The sequence below is a fragment of the Solanum pennellii genome, chromosome 5 (assembly GCF_001406875.1).
Source record: "Solanum pennellii chromosome 5, SPENNV200".
Classification (NCBI taxonomy): Eukaryota; Viridiplantae; Streptophyta; class Magnoliopsida; order Solanales; family Solanaceae; genus Solanum; species Solanum pennellii.
In genome coordinates this window covers 68,594,457-68,617,225 of record NC_028641.1, presented here as the reverse complement: position 1 = coordinate 68,617,225, position 22,769 = coordinate 68,594,457, and the positions used below count along the sequence as shown (strand labels likewise).

General features: G+C 34.8%; 2 protein-coding genes across 2 annotated transcripts; one reads left to right on the top strand and one right to left on the bottom strand.

Annotated features, from left to right (window-relative positions):
* Positions 1-372: 372 nt before the first annotated feature.
* On the top strand, positions 373-2,307 carry LOC107019676 (CCR4-NOT transcription complex subunit 9-like). The gene is made up of 8 exons (XM_015220075.2): positions 373-623; positions 690-779; positions 866-908; positions 994-1,103; positions 1,174-1,278; positions 1,363-1,568; positions 1,668-1,737; positions 1,833-2,307. The coding sequence occupies exons 1-8, from the start codon at positions 408-410 to the stop codon at positions 1,911-1,913; spliced, it is 921 nt and encodes a 306-aa protein (XP_015075561.2). The 5' UTR covers positions 373-407; the 3' UTR covers positions 1,914-2,307.
* A 9,218-nt stretch (positions 2,308-11,525) lies between these two features.
* On the bottom strand, positions 11,526-12,148 carry LOC107019675 (mitogen-activated protein kinase kinase kinase 17). The gene is given in 4 exon segments (XM_015220074.2): positions 11,526-11,626; positions 11,629-11,688; positions 11,691-11,884; positions 11,886-12,148. Coding segments are annotated over 4 exon segments (618 nt in total).
* Positions 12,149-22,769: the final 10,621 nt, after the last annotated feature.

Below are 22,769 nucleotides of genomic sequence, written 5' to 3'. Positions count from 1 at the left end.
GTGGAATTTATATTTATATGACATAAAACAAATATTTTACTCGTCATAATATTTTACTCGTCATAATATGACTTCTTAATGTAAAATTTAGTTGACTGATTTTATTGATATACAATAAAGTTAAATAAATTTTTAAAGTTGAGTCACTTTTTAACATATTAGCTCTGTTTATTTAACATAATAACTAAGAAAGAAAAAGAAAAAAAAAACTTTGAAATGAATAGTTGAGTAAATATTTAGGAATACCGTAGAAATTAGTATACTTCTACAAATTTGGCGATTATGCATTAACCGCAAACCTTCCCGCGTGTTTGTATATATATATATATATGCTTTCTGTTTCCTTCATTAATTCATACACACACAGAAACAAGAAAATAAAGATTTTGTTCAACTGTTTTCTGGAAATGAGTAACAATCTTCTTCCTCCTCCGCCCTTACCAATTTTTAAGCATCCTCTGTGGGCGGCGCAGTTGATAAAGCATCTTCATGGGGGTAATAATCGCGATGAGGTTCTTAAACAACTCAACAATCTCATTAAACAGCAGTCAAGTGAAGCAATGCGTATCAATCTTGGATTTCATTTGTGGAACTCCTCACTTACAACCACCACACTTTTACAGGTATTAAAGATTTTGTTTCCATCATCCGAATCGCTGAATTATTATGATTTATAATTTGAAATTTAGGAAGTAGTAGCAGCATACGCCAAGTTTGAAGTTTCAACATTAAACATGATGGAATCTCTTCGAGTTTGTAATGCTCTTACTGTATGGCAGGTGAATATTGATCATATCCTCTGTTTTTTTCTACTTTTACGTACAGAGTAAAAAATTTCTAACAGAATGCTCTTTTATAAGTGCAGTGTATAGCCTCTTACCCAGATGGAAGAAGGGGTCTCGTTAACGGTAGAGTCTTATTACAATTTTATTCGAATTTTCTTTGTGGATTGTGATAGTGAACAAGTAAAAGTGGATCTTTTTTATTATGCAGCACGCATACCACATTATCTTTTACCATATCTTGGAATGTCTACAAAAGTGATTTGGTCTCTGCAATTTTTGAGACTTAGAATCTTGGAATTTCTTGCTGCCCTAGCAAAGGTGAGTCTTTCAAGTGAATTCCATATACGTAATAGTACAAATCATGTTCTGAGTTCATTTTCTTGTGCAGTTTGATGAGTTACATGGGCAAGAAATTCTTCATGTATTGCTAGACACAAATTTATTTTCTTTGTGCCTGCACTGCATCCGTCATGATGATACACAGATACAGAAGGTTAGACCTTCCTGCAGTTTCCTCTTTTGTGAAAATATGATCAGATTATATCTTATAAATGAAAAGAGTGTTACGTCTGTGCAGGCTGCGACACTCATACTTATGAAAATCTTGATGCAAGAGGATGGGCTAAAATATTGTTGTGCTTATCCCGATGAGTTTCAGTCACTAATACAAGTCTTGCGTCAACTGGTAGAAGAAACATTTAATTTTGAAATCCCTTGTCCACAGCACCTCAAATATGTTATTCAATGCTACCTATGTCTTACGCGAGTAGCATGGGAAGACGGGTAATTTTTTTTTGTCCCTGCTGCTCTTATGGTTATTTGTAATGTCGAATTCTGTCTCTAATTCATTATTGTTTGATTTGATCTCCCATCATAATACAGGGTATACGAAACAGTGGGAAACATGTTTCCTCAACAGCTAATTGGCAACACTTTTCACAATATTATTCATGTAAGTCCATCGTTTTCTTTCTTCTGACAGATACAACATCCCTCTAGCTAATGTTCAGAAACCAAAATATCCTTAATGATATTATTAATTTGCAGAAAGATCCAGAGATTCCAAATATGCTGAATCAGTTAGTGTGGAATCTTAATCATCGACCACCTCAACAATTGCTCAGATGAGGATTGACTATAGCAGATAGTGTTGGGAAGGAATTCAACAAACAGAATCAAATCCCTATATACAGATTTAGTATGTAAAGGTTTTGAGTATTTGAACGTATAACGACTAGACTTACTTGCTGAATGAACAGTCTCATTTAACTATTTTTGCTTTACGAAGTTACTTTCTGCTATAACCAAGCAATCACAGCAAATGACTTTCTAACATCATTTCCGAGCATGTATGTTCTCACCTGTGTTGCCGTTTAATGGGGGATCGTATTCAGGAGTTTCCACATCAATATGTGAGTATTTGAACCTATAACGCATTTTGTAATGGAGTAAAGGTTTGCTGTCTGTCTGGTTCAATTACTATTTACCGTTTCATTAACCAATCTAAACTGTCATTTACCAATTGAAAGTGAAAGAAGGGAGTGTATTGAAAACCTGTATGAGTTTTCACTACAGTAATGAGAACATGGCTCCTCACCAGGTTCTTTCACTATGAACCGAAGAACAAACCTTAAGACCTGAAAATAAAGAAGACGATATATTTTACATGTAAAACTCCATGATCAAGAAAGTAAAATCACAATCACCAATATTTTTATTGCAATCACAATAAATCTCCACATGCTCTTTACCAATTGAAGAGTTGTACGGGTCCACCGCTATTCCAGGGACCAGGTCCTACGTAAGCCTACAATGTAACTATTAGCAGAAAAATGTATTGAAGACCTGTATGAGTTTTCATGAGAACATGACTCCTTCATCAAGAAAGTAAAAATCACCATCTATTTCAGTAGGATTTTTAAAATCTCCACTAAAACATCAAACAATTTTCAGATTACAATCTATTGCAATCTAGGAATTATAAATAGAATCAAATTAACTCAAATCAAAATACAATCTAATTCACTTTAGCATGTATGATGATTAGATAAATTGGTCATGTAATAATTAATAAATTGGTCATGGTTAAAATAGATTTTTTTTATATATATAATTACTTAAGGTATAAGCAAACTCATAGATGTTGAAATGTGCATTGCATGTGATTAGTTGAGTTAGTTTGTTGATTGATTTATTAGTTTAAAAAGTAGTTAGGTAGTTTATTAATGATGTAGAGTGTATAAATAGCACCTTGTGACTAATGAGAAGTTAAGTCGGTCATTTCAATTTTACTGTTTTATCATTCTCTTCTTCCTCTCAAATGCATCTGCTCTAACACACACTCACACTTCGGTAGGATAACCACTACTATCATCAAACTAAGGAAAAATGCACAAGTACCCCTTTAGACTATGATCGAAATCCTATAGACACACCTTAACTAAACTAAGGTCCTATTACCCCCTCCCTCCCCCCCCCCTCCCAACTCCCTAACTTATTTTTTTGGTAATTTTGTGCACCTTTTTAGCTTACAAGGAATCTAAATATCTCTCACGTGTCTCAATTGCGTGGAGCCACGGAGTGTGCCACATAAGACAAAAGGTGCAAAATATTTTTAAAAAATAAGTTTAGGAGGGTAATAGGACCTTAGTATAGTTAAGGTGTGTCTGTGAAATTTCGGTCATACTGTAGGGGTACTTGTGCATTTCCCTCAAACTAAAGAAAATAATCTAAAACTAAGGTATTTCAGTTACGGAAGTATATTAAGTAAACTAAGACGATGCAAAAAATACGCCTACAACCTGAGTAATTTTAACAATTACAATAAGTCTAAGAACAAGGGGTACAACCCCCAAAACTAAACAATACCTTAACAATAGTCTGAGTCAAAAAATAGTAGACTTAAACAAAAGAGAACTCAAGGCAGCCCGGAAGAACTAGTCACCCTTGAATTCGAAACGATCACTGATTTCCTAAGCGAGGTTTATCAACAGTCGAGTGAAGATGCCCTGTACTCAACAAAAATAAGAGAAAGGGTAGAATCAGTACACAACCACCGTGTACTGGTAAGATCACGTTGCTATCCCACTAGTGTAACATAAACAAGTCAATACATCATTATAACACATGCATAAATATCAACATGTTCAATACTATCATAAGAATCAACATCACAATTCACATGGTTCATCACATAGTTGGTCCTCTCACGGAACCCAAAGTCAAATTGTTAGCATGTCGGAACGTGGCATTCCGATCCATCTTTTATGTCGGAATGTGGCAACCGATCCCAGTTAGCATGTCGAAACCTGGCAATCTGATCCAATTTTAATGCCGGAACATGGCAAGCGATCCCAACAACACATAAAGATCACACATTTAAGTCATGATTTCAATTTCAACATCTACGATCTGTTGGGTTTTAGCAAGTGTGAATGGGAAAAGAAAAGAGAGAATACGAAAAGTGAGGGAACTACTTTGGAGGGAAAATGAAAAGTCATTTGCAAAGTGCAAATGAAAAGTCATTTCTTATAAATTTGCAGGTAACAGTAACATTCCGAAAAGTTGTTACTCCTTCCGAAAAGTCGTTACTTTTCGAAAAGTCATTACTTTTCGAAAAGTCGTTACTTTTCGAAAAGTCGTTACTTTCCAAAAAGTAGTTATTTTCCTAACAGACACAATTTTTTGAAAAGTTGTTATTTGTTCCAAAAGACACAACTTTCTGGATAAAATGGGTCTGAACAGATTTCACAGAACAGACATGTTCCTTGCTGAAAATGGCTATAAAAGGAAGTCAATTTTTGATTTTTTAATCACTGAAAATTTTTTCTTTCTCTGCATTTATTTTTCTCTCAAATAAAATCAAAGTGTCGATCGACTGAGTCTGTGTGACTTGTTGCTGTTCTGAAGTTCGTTGAAGTTAAAGAAGTTTGAGGTACCGCTATTTCTTAAACAGGTTTAATCCGTTTTATCTTGGGAGAAATTAATCCATAACCTTGGGTACAATGAGGGGATTAAATTTCTTAAGGACACACAGTAGTTTCTGTGGACTCGGATTAATTCTTGTATTCTATATTATTTTCTGCTTCATCTTATTTCTCTTTCTGTTTCTGTTTATTAACTTTATAAATACAAGTTATTGTAAGAATAACAATCTTAAGAAATTTAGCAGTTTCTGTATTTGAGGTTTCTGGAGATTAAAACCTTTATGGTTTTCTACTCTGCTTGAATTTTTAAAATTCATTCGGTTAACGATTAAAAGACATAAAAACTTTATCGTTAAATCAGAAACAGTTTGTGTAAAGATTTGTTCATTACTGTTAGTATTTTTAATACTTAATTTATCTGCCATTTGTGACAGAAAAAAATGACTAATTCAAGTCGAACAAATGCTGGAACAGTAAGTGCTGCAACAACAACGGTTGCACATAATCGTTCAAATGCTGCCTTAGCACCGGCTGAGAAACCTGCAAAGTTTTCTGGAGTCGACTTTAAGAGATGGCAGCAAAAGATGTTCTTCTATCTCACTACGTTGAGTCTGCAGAAGTTCATTAATGAGAATGTTCCTGTTATGTCAGATGAAACTCCGGCTGATGAACGATTCTTGGTAACAGAAGCATGGACACACTCAGATTTTTTGTGTAAAAATTATATTTTGAGTGGTCTGCAAGATGATCTGTACAATGTGTACAGCAATGCCAAAACCTCAAAAGAACTCTGGGATGCTTTAGAAAAGAAGTACAAAACAGAAGATGCCGGAATGAAGAAATTCATTGTGGCAAAATTTCTGGACTATAAGATGATAGACAGTAAGACTGTCGTCACCCAAGTTCAAGAATTGCAGGTCATAATCCATGATCTCCTTGCTGAAGGTATAAATTTATTTAATGCCTATGTTAGAAATATTAAGTTTTCCCTTAATACTCACATAATCTTTAATGTAGGATTGATTGTGAATGATGTTTTTCAAGTGGCTGCAATTATTGAAAAGTTACCTCCATTGTGGAAGGACTTTAAAAACTACTTGAAACACAAACGCAAGGAGATGACTGTTGAAGATCTCATAGTAAGGTTGAGAATCGAAGAGGATAATAAGGCTGCAGAAAAGAGGTCACGTGGTAATTCAGCAATATCTGGAGTAAATTTTGTTGAAGAAGATCCCACAAAATTAAAGAAAAGAAAGAAAGCATCTGGTCCAAAAAGCAATCCTCCTAAGAAGAAATTCAATGGAAACTGCTTTAATTGTGGTAAACATGGTCATAGGGCTAATGAATGTCGGGGTCCTAAGAAGGACAAGAAAAAGAAGGATCAAGCAAACTTGGCTGAATCCAAAGGAGAAATGGACGATCTCTGTGCAATGCTTTCAGAATGTAACTTGGTTGGAAATCCAAGAGAATGGTGGATAGATTCTGGTGCCTCATGCCATGTTTGTGCCAACAAAGAATTATTTTCATCATATACTCCAGCACTTACAGATGAAAAATTGTTTATGGCAAACTCCGCTGTTGCAAAGGTGGAAGGAACTGGCAAAGTCCTATTAAAGATGACATCAGGCAAGGTGGTGACTTTGAATAGGGTCTCATATGTTCCAGAATTGAGAAAGAATTTAGTTTCAATTCCAGTTCTGACCAAGAATGGATTTAAATGTGTATTTGTTTCTGATAAAGTAGTAGTAAGCAAAAATGATATGTATGTAGGAAAAGGCTACCTTAGTGATGGCCTTTTCAAACTCAATGTAATTGCAGTTGATATGAATAAAGATTTTGCTTCTTCTTACTTGCTTGAGTCTAAATGTTTATGGCATGAACGTTTGGGACACGTTAATAACAAAACCTTGCGAAAACTGATTAACTTAAATATTTTGCCAAAATTTGAGTGCAATAAATCAAAATGTCAAATTTGTGTTGAATCTAAGTATGCTAAGCATTCTTATAAATCTGTTGAAAGGAATTCAAATCCTTTAGAATTGATTCACACTGATATTTGTGACATGAAGTCAACACCATCACGTGGTGGGAAAAAGTATTTCATAACTTTTATTGACGATTGCACTAGATATTGTTATGTCTATTTGCTAAATAGTAAGGATGAAGCAATAGATGCATTTAGGCAATATAAAACTGAAGTTGAAAATCAGTTAGATAAAAAGATCAAAATGATCAGAAGTGATAGAGGTGGAGAATATGAATCTCCATTTGCAGAAATATGTTTAGAAAATGAAATAATCCATCAAACTACTGCTCCCTACACTCCTCAGTCTAATGGAATTGCAGAAAGAAAAAACCGAACTTTAAAAGAAATGATGAATGCATTACTTATAAGTTCAGGTTTACCACAGAACTTGTGGGGGGAAGCTATCCTTACAGCAAATCAGATACTTAACAGAGTGCCTCACTCAAAGACAAATGTAATTCCATATGAGAAATGGAAAGGTAGAAAACCCAATTTGAAATATTTCAAAGTGTGGGGGTGTCTAGCCAAAGTCCAAGTTCCTATACCTAAGAGGGTAAAAATAGGACCTAAGACTGTGGATTGTGTATTCATTGGATATGCCACAAACAGTAAGGCATGTCGATTTTTGGTTCATAAGTCCGAACATCCGGATATTCATGATAATACGGTAATGGAATCAGATAGTGCTAAATTTTTTGAACATATCTATCCGTATAAAACTAGACTTGAGTCATCTAGTGGGGGATCTAAACAACCCAGAGAAGAACCAAAAGAGAATGAACAAAATGAAGAAAGTCCAAGACGCAGTAAACGTCAAAAGACATCTACTTCATTTGGATCAGATTTTGTAACATTTCTTCTTGAAAGTGAGCCTCAAACATTCAAGGAAGCAATGTTGTCTAGTGACTCAACCTCTTGGAAGGAGGCTGTTAATAGTGAAATTGAATCAATCTTAAGCAATCATACTTGGGAGTTGGTTGATCTTCCTCCAGGGAACAAACCCTTGGGTTCAAAATGGATCTTTAAAAGGAAGATGAAAGACGATGGAACTATTGACAAATATAAAGCAAGACTTGTTGTCAAAGGTTTTAGACAAAAAGAAGGTCTTGATTATTTTGACACATACTCACCAGTGACTAGGATTACATCAATTCGGATGTTAATTGCACTAGCTGCAGTATACGGTCTTGAAATTCATCAAATGGATGTGAAAACAGCCTTCTTAAATGGAGAGCTTGAAGAGGAAATTTACATAGAACAGCCTGAGGGTTTTGTAGTTCCTGGTAAAGAAAAGAAAGTGTGCAAACTTATTAAGTCACTTTATGGGCTAAAACAAGCACCAAAACAATGGCATGCAAAGTTTGATCAAACCATGTTGTCAAATGGATTTAAGATCAATGAATGTGATAAATGTGTTTACATTAAAGATACTCCAAATCAGGAAGTTATTTTATGCCTATATGTAGATGATATGCTTATAATGAGCAAAGACATTGCTAATATAAAAGCTACAAAGCGTATGCTTGCTAGTAAGTTTGATATGAAAGATTTAGGAGTTGCTGATGTGATATTAGGAATTAAAATTCTTAAAACTCCTAACGGTCTAGCATTGTCTCAAACTCATTATATTCAAAAGATACTTGAAAAATTCAAATTTTTGAATTTTAAAAGGGCAAAGACTCCAATTGATGTAAATCTTCATCTTGCAAAGAATAAAGGTGAAAGTCAGTCTCAATTGGACTATGCTAGCGTATTGGGAAGCTTAATGTATGTCATGAATTGTACACGACCAGACATAGCTTGCGCTATCAGTAAACTGAGTCGATACACAAGTAATCCTAATCATAATCATTGGTTGGCAATGAAGAGAGTTTTGGGATACTTAGATGACACTCAAAACTATGCTTTACATTACAACAGATATCCAGCCGTTCTTGAAGGATATAGTGATGCAAATTGGATTACTGGGTCAACTGAAACAAAATCCACAAGTGGATACGTTTTTACTATTGGTGGAGGAGCAATATCTTGGAAATCATCCAAACAAACATGTATAGCTCGCTCTACAATGGAGTCTGAATTCATTGCTTTAGACAAGGCAGGTGAAGAAGCTGAATGGCTCCGCAATTTCTTAGAAGATATTCCATTTTGGCCCAAACCAATGGCCCCTATGTGCATACATTGTGATAGTCAAGCTACAATAGGAAGGGATGGAAGCATTATGTATAACGGCAAGTCTCGTCACATAAGACGAAGACATAACTCTGTGAGACAACTACTCTCTAGTGGAATTATCACAATTGACTATGTGAAGTCAAAAGATAATGTGTCGGATCCACTTACAAAAGGCCTAAACAGAGAGGGAGTTGAGAAATCATCGACGGGAATGGGACTATGGCCGAGAACAAGTCATCGTGGCGGTAACTCTACCTAGAAGACTGGAGATCCCAAGATCTAGGTTCAAGGAGATAAAACAAAGTCATTGATGACGGTTCAACATTGTCAAAAGAAAAAAAATATTAGTATTATTTTATGGTCCATTCTCATGATGAGACAATGTTTAGTAACCAGGATAAAGACATAAGGACTTTTTAATGATTTCTAAGTTTGATACAGGGAATATCAAATGGTGTATCTATGGGATAACACATTTAGAAATCACCTATGTAAGTGTGAAGTGTAAGCCGCTTCAAGGAGAATCCGGTAAGGCCAGTTCTTTAAGCACTTACTATCCAAGATGTGTTCATGGCTGAAACGAACAAAACAATGAGAACTAAGAACAATTCAAGGGTTGATTGTGTGACATATGTTGTCTAGGTATACACCAAAGCTCGACGGTTCAAAGATATCAAATCTACCGATTGACCGTGTATATCCGATATATGTTCACTACGGAAAGTTTAAAGGGAAACCTACTTATCCACATGCGATTAACCTTTACCTACAAGACACACAAGTTTTTACATGCATATGTTTTAACAATAGCCTTCACCATTCATGTGGGGGATTGTTGGGTTTTGGCAAGTGTTAATGGGAAAAGAAAAGAGAGAATATGAAAAGTGAGGGAACTACTTTGGAGGGAAAATGAAAAGTCATTTGCAAAGTGCAAATGAAAAGTCATTTCTTATAAATTTGCAGGTAACAGTAACATTCCGAAAAGTTGTTACTCCTTCCGAAAAGTCGTTACTTTTCGAAAAGTCGTTACTTTCCAAAAAGTAGTTATTTTCCTAACAGACACAATTTTCTGAAAAGTTGTTATTTTTTCCAAAAGACACAACTTTCTGGATAAAATGGGTCTGAACAGATTTCACTGAACAGACATGTTCCTTGCTGAAAATGGCTATAAAAGGAAGTCAATTTTTGATTTTTTAATCACTGAAAATTTTTTCTTTCTCTGCATTTATTTTTCTCTCAAATAAAATCAAAGTGTCGATCGACTGAGTCTGTGGGACTTGTTGCTGTTCTTAAGTTCGTTGAAGTTAAAGAAGTTTGAGGTACCGCTATTTCTTTAACAGGTTTAATCCGTTTTATCTTGGGAGAAATTAATCCATAACCTTGGGTACAGTGAGGGGATTAAATTTCTTAAGGACACACAGTTGTTTCTGTGGACTCGGATTAATTCTTGTATTCTATATTATTTTCTGCTTCATCTTATGTCTGTTTCTGTTTCTGTTTATTAACTTTATAAATACAAGTTATTGTAAGAATAACACGATCAATATTACAACATGCATACATATACAAGTATCACAATGAATAGAGAACAAGTATGTATCACACAATCATAGAATCACGACCATCACCTACCTCGAATCCAAGCTTGAGTCCCATAAGACACTTAAATCTTTCCTTTCCGGATTCTTTCCTCTTGTTCTAGGTCTACAACAAATTGATATACGCAAGGATCAAAGATCAAAGTTCTAATTATTCGGATTATAACAAACCCAATAACCCTAGACGAAACCCAAGATCATAATTCTCAAATTAGGGCTTTTTCCACCATAATTCTTAGATCAAAACCATTTTCCATCAATAATGACCCAAGGAAATATGTTCTACGTATCGAAAAACGGATTCGGAGAGTTAAAACCTTACCTTTAGCCTAAAAAATGGTGAAAATTGTGAAGAACTCGTCTGGGTCACCTCCTTAGTCGTAAAAGTAAAAAAATATCAAATAGGGTTGTGTTAGGGTTTATAAGAGACTTTAAAACTCGTATGTCCCGCTCTAGCGAACCCATCTCGCTGCAGTGGCGCCGCTCTAGCGGCACCGACGGAGGCAGAATGTACCCCTTCACAAAAATATCATTTTCAGGAGTTCTGCTCGTCCAAATTTGATTCCTTAAAGTGGTGCGGGTTTGTGATCGTCTTATCTATCCACTCATATAATAAAATTCACAATTAGATCTCTTATTCATTACTAGATTTTTAGATTTTTCCTACACATTAGTGACTCTGATTTCTTCCAAGTCTGGACTAGATTGGGTAATTTCAATTTACTATGAAAGAGTTTCTGGCCCCAATTCTTTCTTTATTGACTTTTCCATAATGACGGAATTAGGTCGTTACTATAGATATCAATTTACCCATCACTCGTCCACGAGTGATCAACTAGGAAAGACTTGGGTAAAATAAAGGTAGAGTAATATCTGAAATGTCGAATTACTAGGGTACTTATCTCACATGCCTTTTCTTTATCGAATAACATTACCTCCTAAGTGTTTCACATCTCCAATCTCAAACCGACCAATTTAATACCTACACATCCTTCCTTAACATTCATCAATAAAGTCATCTGAACACTCGAGTGATAAACATTGTTGTATGTAAACTTAATAAGTTAGTCCACGGTGAACCACCTCTGGCCATTTGAATAATCGTGCATCCTAATCCCATATATCAACAAAAACCCATGTTCTTCCCTAACGAACTACTTCTGGTGACATGAACATAGTGTGCCACCAATTGTCACACCATCAACACGTTTAGAACATCCGAAATCCCCAATTTTGACATCAGTGTTACATAACAAAATGTTGTGACCTTTGATGTCGCAATGTACTATCCCTTTCGAATGTAGGTAGTCTAGTCCTTGAACAATTTTTTTCATGTAGTGTCGGATCAATTCCTCATTCAATCGGCCTCCCTGTATCGATGAGTGTTACATCGGGCATGTACTCCATCATAAGATTGAACATTACCTTGTTGTTCCCTCTAGTTACATCGTACCCCTTGTAGTCAACTACTTAAGAAGAGCTCAATTTTGATAGAACTTTTTGCTCATTTTGTAAGAAATCGGATCAAGAAATCTCCGTGGACTTGACAAAAAATATCTCACCGGTGCAGCGTGACAGGGCGACTGACACGGCTGTTGTAGAGCCATGGCCTGTAATGTGGCCTCTGGTCCAGTCCATTTTTTTTAGAAGAATTTGGTAGGAGCCAGTTAGGAAGTATAAAGAGTTTAGGATATATTCTGTCACAAAGAGGTTATATTATATGTATATTTGATATACACTACAGAGTATAAAATAGTGAATGTCTAAATTATTTTGGTAAGGCTTAGGTTGGCATTTTTTCCTATTAAAGACTTGAAAAGTTTGGTTCTTTTAATTATAATAGTGGTTTTTAGGCACCAACAGGTAGGCTAAAGGACAGATATGATGTGGCCTACTGGGAAGATGGCACGTGGCAAGCTGTGAAGTGGGTACTTGAATCTTAGTTATCTTTTAAAAACAAGTTTTCACGATCCAAAAATGAGTGTGATGACACTCGTCTTATCCCACCAAGACAAGTCAGCCTAGAACCCAACATCTAACAAAGTGCTGAAATAAACGGAAGTCCAATAGTATTTTCTGTAACGAAAACAAGTCAACTTAATTCAATCCCTAAAACAAGGTTGTCACGTGTACAAGCCTCTACTGTAAATATTAGAATTGAAATAAAAATACGAGTCTAAATGAAGTTGTCTTTCAAGTAAAAACAAAGTCATAAACTGAAGTAGGAAAGTTCGCTGAGATGAGAAGCAGCTACCTCACGATCCTTCACAAGATGCCTCGGAAACGAAGAGAATGGAAGGGATCACGAAGATCTGGGCTCGTAACCTACAAAAATTTGTTGAAGCAAGGGGTGAGTACCAAACCACACGGTACCCAACAAGCAAACCTCTAAACACAAGTAAGTGAAGAAAATACGGGTACTTCTTACACCTTCTCTGAACCTCCACACTACAGCCTAACAGTTCACAATTTACCAAACACACAACTCAATAACCACACTCTACCAGTTTTCATATTCTCAATAGAAACTCAATATTCAACAGTCACAAGTTTCACAGAGAAACACTCACAAGATCAGCAAAACGCGTGTTCAAGTTCATCAATAATAAAAATGTGTAATGCCATGAGATGCAATGTCAAGTATAGTGATGCATGTCTTTCCTAACGATACACAACCACAGTTTCTCAGTTTGGGACCCATGCATGCATCTATCGCGGTGCACGACACGACCCTCGATAATAGTAATTGTAGCGGCGCGCGATATGTCCCTCGAAATATAATATCCATCGCGGCGCGCGATATGATCCTCGAAATGGTACATTATCACTTAACTCTTATCACAACCATGTCTCAGATACAATGCAAGTGACATGCTCAAATGAAAAATGAGGAAAAAACCATTTTGATAACAAAGCACAATTTTCAACAAGGAATACAACAGCAACAAATAAGCAACAAGTATCCAAATCATTCTCAACACCACACAACCAAATACACGAATTTCATACGCTTAACAAGAGTTTAGAAATCCACTTGCCTTAGACAACCGAATAATTACTCCGGGACTTGAGCCTTCCCTTTCCGTTGAGCTTCCGAATCGATGGGATCTATTCAAGCATAGATATTCACAATAAGGTTTTGGACCTAACAACACTCATATTATTATGTGTTTAATCTTGACCTAAAAATTCACCAAAATGTATAATCAAGTTCTTAATTCTTGATGCAACTATCATTTCAACTATTATATTTTTCAAGTTTCAAGTCTAGGATTTCATCCCAATTTTTTTTCCAATATCATAATTTAAATGGTACTCACAAAATGTAATTCACCCAATATTTAAATCATATACATACCAATATATCAAAACTTGAACCATAATATAATAACTAAGACTCTAAAAATTACATATTCACGTTGCAGAATTGTCTTCTATTTTCTTTCTTTTCAACTTCTTTCCTTTAACCAATGATTGAGTCATAATGATCCAATCATTGGTCATCATTACTTATTCCAAAAGTATTTCAAGATTTGCTAAAATTCCCAGAATTCCCACCGTCACATTAACATGCTTACAACAATATGCCTCAATTTTCATTACAATATTTATTACAACTTATTAATTTTTTCCTTTTATATAAATATAATTGCCTTTTAATGTCAATCAACAATTTGGCTTCACATGCCCTCAATTTCCCAGCATGAATGACCGACAGAAGAACACATTAATTGCACCGCCAAACTCAATTTCTTAAATTCATACACTATTGACTGTAGCCATAAACAATTAAGCAAAACAATTATAACAAAGTACGAACGATTATTACCTGCAGATCACTATTCCTTTTCCTCTCGTGTGCGTCGCTCATGTAAGGTTTCTGCCACTCCTTCTTTTCTAAATTGATCGTTTATTAAACTGACTAAAACCACTAACTTATTTTTTTATACATGACCCTAATAGTATAGGATCTTAAATAAATGATCACTTTAGCGCACTAACTATCTATTAATTCCATTATCTACAATTAACCATAAATAAATTAACTCAAGTTATACGAATAATTTAAATTGTCCAAAAATAACCTCGCGGTTCATTACATTATCCACCACTAAAAATCATGTTCTTCCTCGAACATAAAGTAAAAGAAGGTACTTGAAGCTTCAAAAAGCTGAGGGTATTTGGCACGCATGTTAGACACTGTCTCCTAAGTTGCCTCTCCTACTGAACGGTGCTTCCACTGCACCTTCACTGAAGCAATCTCCTTGGTCCTAAGCTTTTGTGGTTACCTATCTAATATAGCTATAGGCTCCTCCTCATATGTCAAGTCGGGACCCAGCTCCATAGAATCAAGTGAAATCATATGAGATTCATTTGGAATATACTTCTGAAGCATAGAGACATGGAAAACAGAATGAACTACAGACTAACTAGGTGGAAACGCCAACTTATAAGCTACCTCTCCCACTCGGCTCAAAATCTCGAAAGGTCTAATGAATCTAGGGCTAAGCTTGCCCTTCTTTCCAAACCTCATCACACCCTTCATGGGTGATACTCGGAACCAGACATGATCACCCTCCATAAACACTAAGACTCTAACTCTCCGGTCTACATAACTCTTCTGTCGACTCTGAGCTGTCAATAGTCTATACTGAATCATATGGACTTGCTCCATAGCATCTCTAAGCAAGTCTGTATCCGAAGAGTCCATCTCCACCGAATCAAACCCCAACCAATCAGAGATCTACACCTTCTGGTATACAACGCCTCAAAATGGGGCCATCTAGATACTAGAGTGATAACTGTTATTGTAGGCAAATTCTGCTAAGCGTAAATGCCGATCCCATCTAGTACCGAAATCGATCACACACGTTCGAAGCATATCTTCCAACACCTGAATCGTCTGCTCGGACTGACCATCTGTCTGAGGGTGAAAGGCTATACTCATATCTAACTAAATGTCCCTTTTTAGAATGATTTCTATGCTGTATGTGTATATGATTCCATACTTAGTACATGTGTTGTGCTAACCCCATTTCTCCCTTTCCCCCCAACATTTCAATTTCGGATTGTTGAAGGTTCGTGGCCACTTTAGAAGAAGGCTTTGATCATTTCTCCAAGTGTGGGTATGTCCTTATGTCCGAGGATGATGCCTTGTTATTACTCTTGCTATGGTTCTTTGTTATAGTCTAAAGACCATCATTTCATTCACGTTGTTTCAAGATATTGTTGTATGCGCTATGTGACATTTCTACATTGTGTAAGGGATTATTCCCATGTTGATTTGACTTCGTTTAGATGTTTAATATGAGACATACCTTTTTAAGACTTTATTATGTATGCTGTCTATATGTGACATAAAAGTAGAAGACTATGTAATCTTCTTATACATAGGGTCTATTTATACTCGATATGAATATATTATGTGTAAGCGAGAGGTCTAAGTAAACCTCATGAAGTAGTGTAGATGAAAAGTTTTAAATTTTCCGCATTTTTAACCTATGAATGTAATGATGAATACTAAGAGGTTAGTCTTAGTTCTCTCTGAGGACGACGATACCGGTTACATCTAAGGGGTACTTTCCGGATGTGACATTTCATTTTAGTGTGGATACAATAGCTAATACCTATGCAGGCACATTATGTGATAGGGAGATTGTTTCTAGAAACTCGGCCTAACTAGAGGGAGAGTTTCCATCTCATGAGAGCATCTGTAGAAGACCCAACCTAAACTAGAGGGAGAGTCTCTATCCTATTTACCATATTCGCTCGGTGTTAAGAATTATTCCTAAACTTATGCATAGCTAGTGTGAATTGCATTTACGTATGTGAAGGCGAACTTTATCACTACAAATAACATAGCTCATTGATTCAATAAGGAAAACTACCTTTTACCTTTAGAATTCTAATATACATGTGAGGAATCCTATTACATACATTCATAGTGTTTTCATGAGAATTACTTTTCAACCAACACAATAGGATGATCATAGAAATGTTTATTTCATATTTCATAATGTGTAAAAGTGAATATGAGAACTATACTTTCAATTGACACCATAGATACAACATAATCATATTTATGCATAGGGTGTGTGTAATTGTCCATACTATGATAAAACAACAACATTGCCCTCATAGACACTTCCCTTTCAAAGTGTTCATAAGCATGTACATATTATAATAATCATGCATAATTTTCATGTATTGCATTCAAGGATTTATAGACCATGCAACTCAACACATCCACATTCATTATTGACCTAATCGTAATTCAATTAGTTCATTCATTCATTGCATGTGTGTACTCATATAATCAGTCCTGCCACAAAAAAGCACTATATACAGTTCAACATGCACTACAAGTAAGCACCTCCACCAAAAGTGCATCAAAGAATTCATATATATAATAATCTTAAACATAGGATATCTTCATACATTGCCTTTAAGGCCATACTTCAAGATTCAACACTTACAATTTACCCTTCAAGGGTGATATGTCATATCGTGCAATCACACTTAGTATTACTACTTTTATCATGAACAGAACAATACTAATTGAATAGATTAACATAGATACAATTCTAAGCATCACAATTTAATAAAAATTGGGTCATAGGGAAGCACATAGGTTCATAGGGAATCTATCATAAAAATCACCATTATACATCAAATCATACATAATATAAATAAATTAACTCATAGAAATTCATTTTAGGAAGAACCCATGGCTAGATTTAAAACCCTTGCTTTTGAAGAATTACCCAATTTCAAAAATTAGAGTTGGAGGGCTTCATGGAGAAAGAAATTTCATGAATGAAGGTTCCCATACCTTAATATAAAAGTACAATAATAATTCTCCATAATAATGCATAATTAATGACATGAATCCATAAACTAACTTCATATAGACATCTACTATCCATTACACATCCATAATCAACCAATTTCAAATCAATTTAGGAGTTTAAGAAAATCATGGGTCCTTGAATAAATTCAATGTAAAATCAACTCATAATCATCAATCAAACCTTAATTCATCAATTTGATTGCTTTGAAAATGTTTTATCAATGAACTCATGCTTAGATTAGAAAATAGGATTTTGATATTTGAAAGACTTTGAAAATCTTTTTGATTGGAATCCTTGACAGAAAGATTGATCAAGGATGAAGTATCACCATACCTATATTAATAAACCTTGAAGAAAATTGATGAAGAAACTCTTTTGAAATCCTCAAACCCAAGCTTCCATGCCTTCTTCTTCTTCCTTGAGTTTAGAAAGAGAAATATTGGAGGAAGATGAACTTTTTTTATTTGAAGTGGGTGTTTGTGAAAGTGATTTATTTTGGGGATGTTTTAATATAAAATCTATATAGTTGTTTAGAATTAATATAAAATGTATCCACTTTTTAATTTGAGTTTAAAATAATTTTTACGATAACGCCATTCCATATCTGGACTTAGCTAAAAAATCATGTTTAAGGAAGCATTTAAAGTCATCGAAGTGGTTCACTAGACTTAAACCGTCCCTTAAACTTATGCTTTGCCAAAATTTGGGACCCTTTTATATCTCCAATTTATACATAAACTTATATGGTTCATACGTTAGGCTCTAGTTCAACCTATTATTTTGCGAGTCCTTACATTCTCCCCCCTTAAAAACATTTGTCCTTGAATGACACTTTGAACACATTAAGGAAACGACTCAAGAATAGCAGCCTATCATGCATGCAACATTACAAACAATGCACAAAACTAGGAGAAAACATCAACTCCACATCAATAAGCTCAATACGACACAAAAATGCAGGAACTACATCTACAAACTCATTATGCATCAAAACATCAACATTTATCATTTCATATTTCATTGGAGGAACTATCTTCTCCAACTCACATCATGCTCATCTTCTCATCATAAAGCAAATTATACAACTCTTCACAAAATACCATATAAGCATGCCCAACATTCTAACTCATGAAGCACATAGATAACTTATACTAGATACATATCAACATGAGGAACATGTAACTCATGACTCACTTTAAGCAAAATAATAATCTTTCAGAAACATGCACATTTTAAGGAGATCATGGAAATCTCTAAATTACTCATAAATCCTAGACATGGAACTTGTCCAAAAGGAAACTCTTGGTGTCAAGCTTGAATAGAAATAGAAGAAAGGGATAAGGATATCGGAATTTTCTTAAATAAAAGTTCTTAAATTAAACTTATGTCAAATAAACCAAAATACCCTTAAATATTGTGGTCTTAAACATGCCACGTGAAAAGTTGAAGTTGAAGTTTTGCAAAAAAAAGAAAAGAGGTCATTATTTTCTAAACAAGCTAAAAAGGAATTTGGGTCATTCTTTTTTAAACGGAGAAAGTAATAAGGAAACATGCAAGCACTGTAACCTTTCCAGATGGAACCTTAACACGAAGAGCATTAATAACTAGCCTGCTAAAAAAAAGAAACAAAGAAGGTACCTGCAAAAATTTTGTGTTACTTTCCACAAAAACTAAGGTTGCAAAGATTATTCATGTGCTCTAAAATTACAGAGCATATGAGATGGCATGCAGAGGATATAAATAGAGATGGAATCATGAAGCATCCTAGAGATGGTGAGGCATGGAAGAAGTTTGATACTACTTTTCTAAATATTGATCCCCGAAATGTTCGTTTAGACCTAGCGAATGATGGTTTCAAACCTTTTGGAAAGATGAGTACTACTTATTGTATTTGGCCAGCTGAGGTAATAAACGGTTGGTCCAATACATTATCATTGGATGGTTTTTTTTTTGAAAGGTAAAATATTTCTCATTCAAAATTCTTTTTTTCAATATAATACTTATTCTTATATCTTCTTAGTTTAGTTATGGATTGTTAGGTCATTTCAAGTCCCTTTTATGGAATTAATCACAATCAAAAGGTTCCATAGCCGAGATTGATATAGTTAAAAAGTTCTATGTCATGCCCCAGCCTACATTCAAGACGTGCTCGGCACTCGAGAACCATCATTGGTCCCAAGAGAACCCTTGGTCTGGCTGACTAATTCACGGAAAAATTACTCAATCAAAATAGGAACTTCAAATGCGTAATTTAACTTTAAATTTTAAACCAAAACTTACCTCGAATGAACGTTTGAAAATACGTATTAAGTTATACATTCAATTGTCTCAAGATCTCAAAACAACTCAACATGAAGGGGAATAATAAAGACTCCTTAACATCTAACTATCCATGAATTTCTCTAATAGTAAGATCGATGTTGGGAAATAATCAACGAAAACATAACAAAAGCTGGAAATAAATGTGAAGCCCTCTGTAAAGTAAGAGGCTCACCAAAGCTAGCTAGAGTGCAAATGGTATCAACAAAGTGCCTGCTGATGACCCTTAATCTGCATCATATAAGATTTAAGTTTAATGACATCTGGTATTGAGGGGATTTTAACCCCGCAATAAAATTGTTGCCAAAACATTACAACGACCAGGAAAATCTCCGCAAATTGGGAAAGGTGAATGTTCTTGGGGCGGGCAACTAATCGCAGATTTAAGTTTAATGACATCTGGTATTGAGGGGATTTTAACCCCGCAATAAAATTGTTGCCAAAATATTACAACGACCAGGAAAATCTCCGCAAATTGGGAAAGGTGAATGTTCTTGGGGCGGACAACTAATTGCAGGGGTTGTTGACCAACATAATATATAAATTTAACCCCCATTGATAACACATTCGTTTGCAGTGAGGGTTTAGGAAACAATCGTGGTTTTTCTAATCCACAAGGACAGATCCCCCTTCATAATGAACTAACACAGATACTAAACAAAGAAAAATAACTTTAAGATTTTAGGATTCGATTAAAGCATGTAACTAGTGACTTTGTTGACTAAAATGATGTCTTCCTAACAAAACATTTCTAATAAACCTCTAGAAATGGGATAAAAGTTTTTTAAGAAATTGGATGAAATTCTTTGAATGAGGAATGCAACAAAATGAAGACCATAAAATAGGAACGAAAATTTTGTGAGAATATCTATGTTGCTCTAACTCCTCAAAAAATGATGGAAACCTTTTACTTTAGTTAGTACGGGTTTCTACTAGCAATATACTTATACCATAACAATGTGCCCACATAGGTCCTTTACTAGTTGATCCACCTAAAAGAATGGCATAGTTTGACATAGAACGGGAAGTTGAGGGAAAAAATTGCTGTTATTTTTAAGCATACTAATTTATTTTTATGTTTCATTTTTAATTTAGTTAAATAAATAAACACATAGAGACACTAGTTTTTGTCGTACTATGCTTTATTATGTTGATTTGACAAACTTATTCGAGGAACCAGATGATATGCACAGATCTATTAACTTTATAAGATTTCTTTATACGACATCTTTATTGTTGCTTTTATATTGAATTGATTTGAGTATTTCTGAGTTGAGTTAAGTTGAGATAAGGTGAGTATGTCTTCCTTTTTAACAGGAAAAACTTATGTCTATGCTTTAGAGTTTCCTTTGCATGCTCGTACATTCAATGTACTGATATCATTTGACCTACATCTTTCATGAGACAAATATGATAATCAAGATAGTCAACATGGGTTCCGTTTATACCACTTGCAGTTCCATATTTCCTTTGGTGAGTCTCCTTGCTTCAGAGGGTTCCACACATTGACTTTCATTTTTGTTAGGATGTCGTGGGTCTTGTTCCGACATCCATCATAGTTTGTAGAGGCTTCATAGGCAATAGTGTTTTGAGGAGTCTTTTCATTTTTATTGTTTATATTTAAGATTTGAGTTGAACACTTTTGTATTGAGTATGTTAGAATATTTTGAGTTAAACTATCTTATAAATGATACTGTTAAGAGTTCAGTTTGTTTTGAGATTTCTATTTCAACAGGTAAGTCTTCTGCTGAGCATTGAGTCAGGCCAATGGTTCTCTTGGGATCATTAATGGTTGGTTTACGAGTGTCGTTCATGTCCAGGGTGTAGGCTCGGTGCATAACACACGCACCCCGCCCCCTCCCTCCCTCCAAAAAAAATGCTTTTGAAAAGTATTTAAAACTTACTTTTTTTTACTTTTTACGCCACTCCCCCCGATACTCCCCCAGACAAGGCTGGACCCACCACTCCGAAAGTATTTTTAAAAATTTATTTTTTTACATCACACCACCTCTAACCCCCCNTTGATTTAAGATGGAAATTCCCAATTGATCCATGTATGATTTCCCCATATTGCTAATTATATATTGATATGTTGGTTGCTTGAGATTATAAGTATGTCAATTTATCATGTTTACATTAACTAAGTTGTTGAATCATGATATCCCCAATACAATGTAGTGATTCAAGAAGTTACAGCTGAAATTGTCTCATGGCCTTGAAGGAAAAATTTTGCGGGTTTGAATATGTTGATGAAGATTATGTATAAGCTTGTGATCCACTTGTATAGTGGATATTCTATGACTATTGTGTAAATTATAAATATTGTTGCAAGATCATTCTACCCTATACTTACACATGATGATGCGTGAATTGTCTATAACTATGATATGTGGTTGTGTATAATTGAAAGACTATTCTCAAAAAATACTATGAACATGATGTGAAAGGTTTACTCACATAGTAATGATTCGAAGGTTGATGCAACATCTAACAACTCAAAAAACCTAAGAATAAGCTAAGAAACTAAAAATAATCATTTTTGCAAAGAAAAAGGAAAAATATGGAAAATTAGTCTAAGTTAATGATACGCTCAAACTTACTTCTCAAATAAGAAGTAAAGAGGTCGTGCCAAGTAAATAACCCAACAAGTGAGGTTGGGATCGTTACCACGAGGAAAATAGTCTAGACTTAACTTCAATCTATTATTTCTTTTATTTAGTCAATTACTTCCTTGGAAAGTAAAAACAATAAAAGGGGGGTTTCTATTCCTAAATAAATGAAAATAACTAGCGAAATAAAAGGAGACTACTAACAGCTTCGAATGTTGGAGTTTAATCAATTAATCAAAGTAACTAGGGTTTACGTGTTCCCCACAGGTTCATAACTTGATAAGTCTAACTATAACAATTCTTTCCTAGTATCTTGCATGCAAAGTGATAAGTTATGTATTTCTAAATCCTTGGTCCGGCATCTAGAAAATGTCACTCCGCACCTTGGTCCGGCTACGTGTGTTGCTATCCTAACCCTTATCTTTACCTCATATTAAGCATCGTATTCGATATTTGACTAAGTTATTACCTCGTACCAAT

Excerpts from the sequence above, each read along its gene's own strand:
- LOC107019676 (XM_015220075.2), top strand. The coding sequence starts at position 408 with ATGAGTAACAATCTTCTTCCTCCTCCGCCCTTACCAATTTTTAAGCAT. Across the intron at positions 780-865 it reads ATGCTCTTACTGTATGGCAG|TGTATAGCCTCTTACCCAGA; the intron begins GTGAATATTGAT and ends TTATAAGTGCAG. Across the intron at positions 1,104-1,173 it reads TTCTTGCTGCCCTAGCAAAG|TTTGATGAGTTACATGGGCA; the intron begins GTGAGTCTTTCA and ends TTTCTTGTGCAG.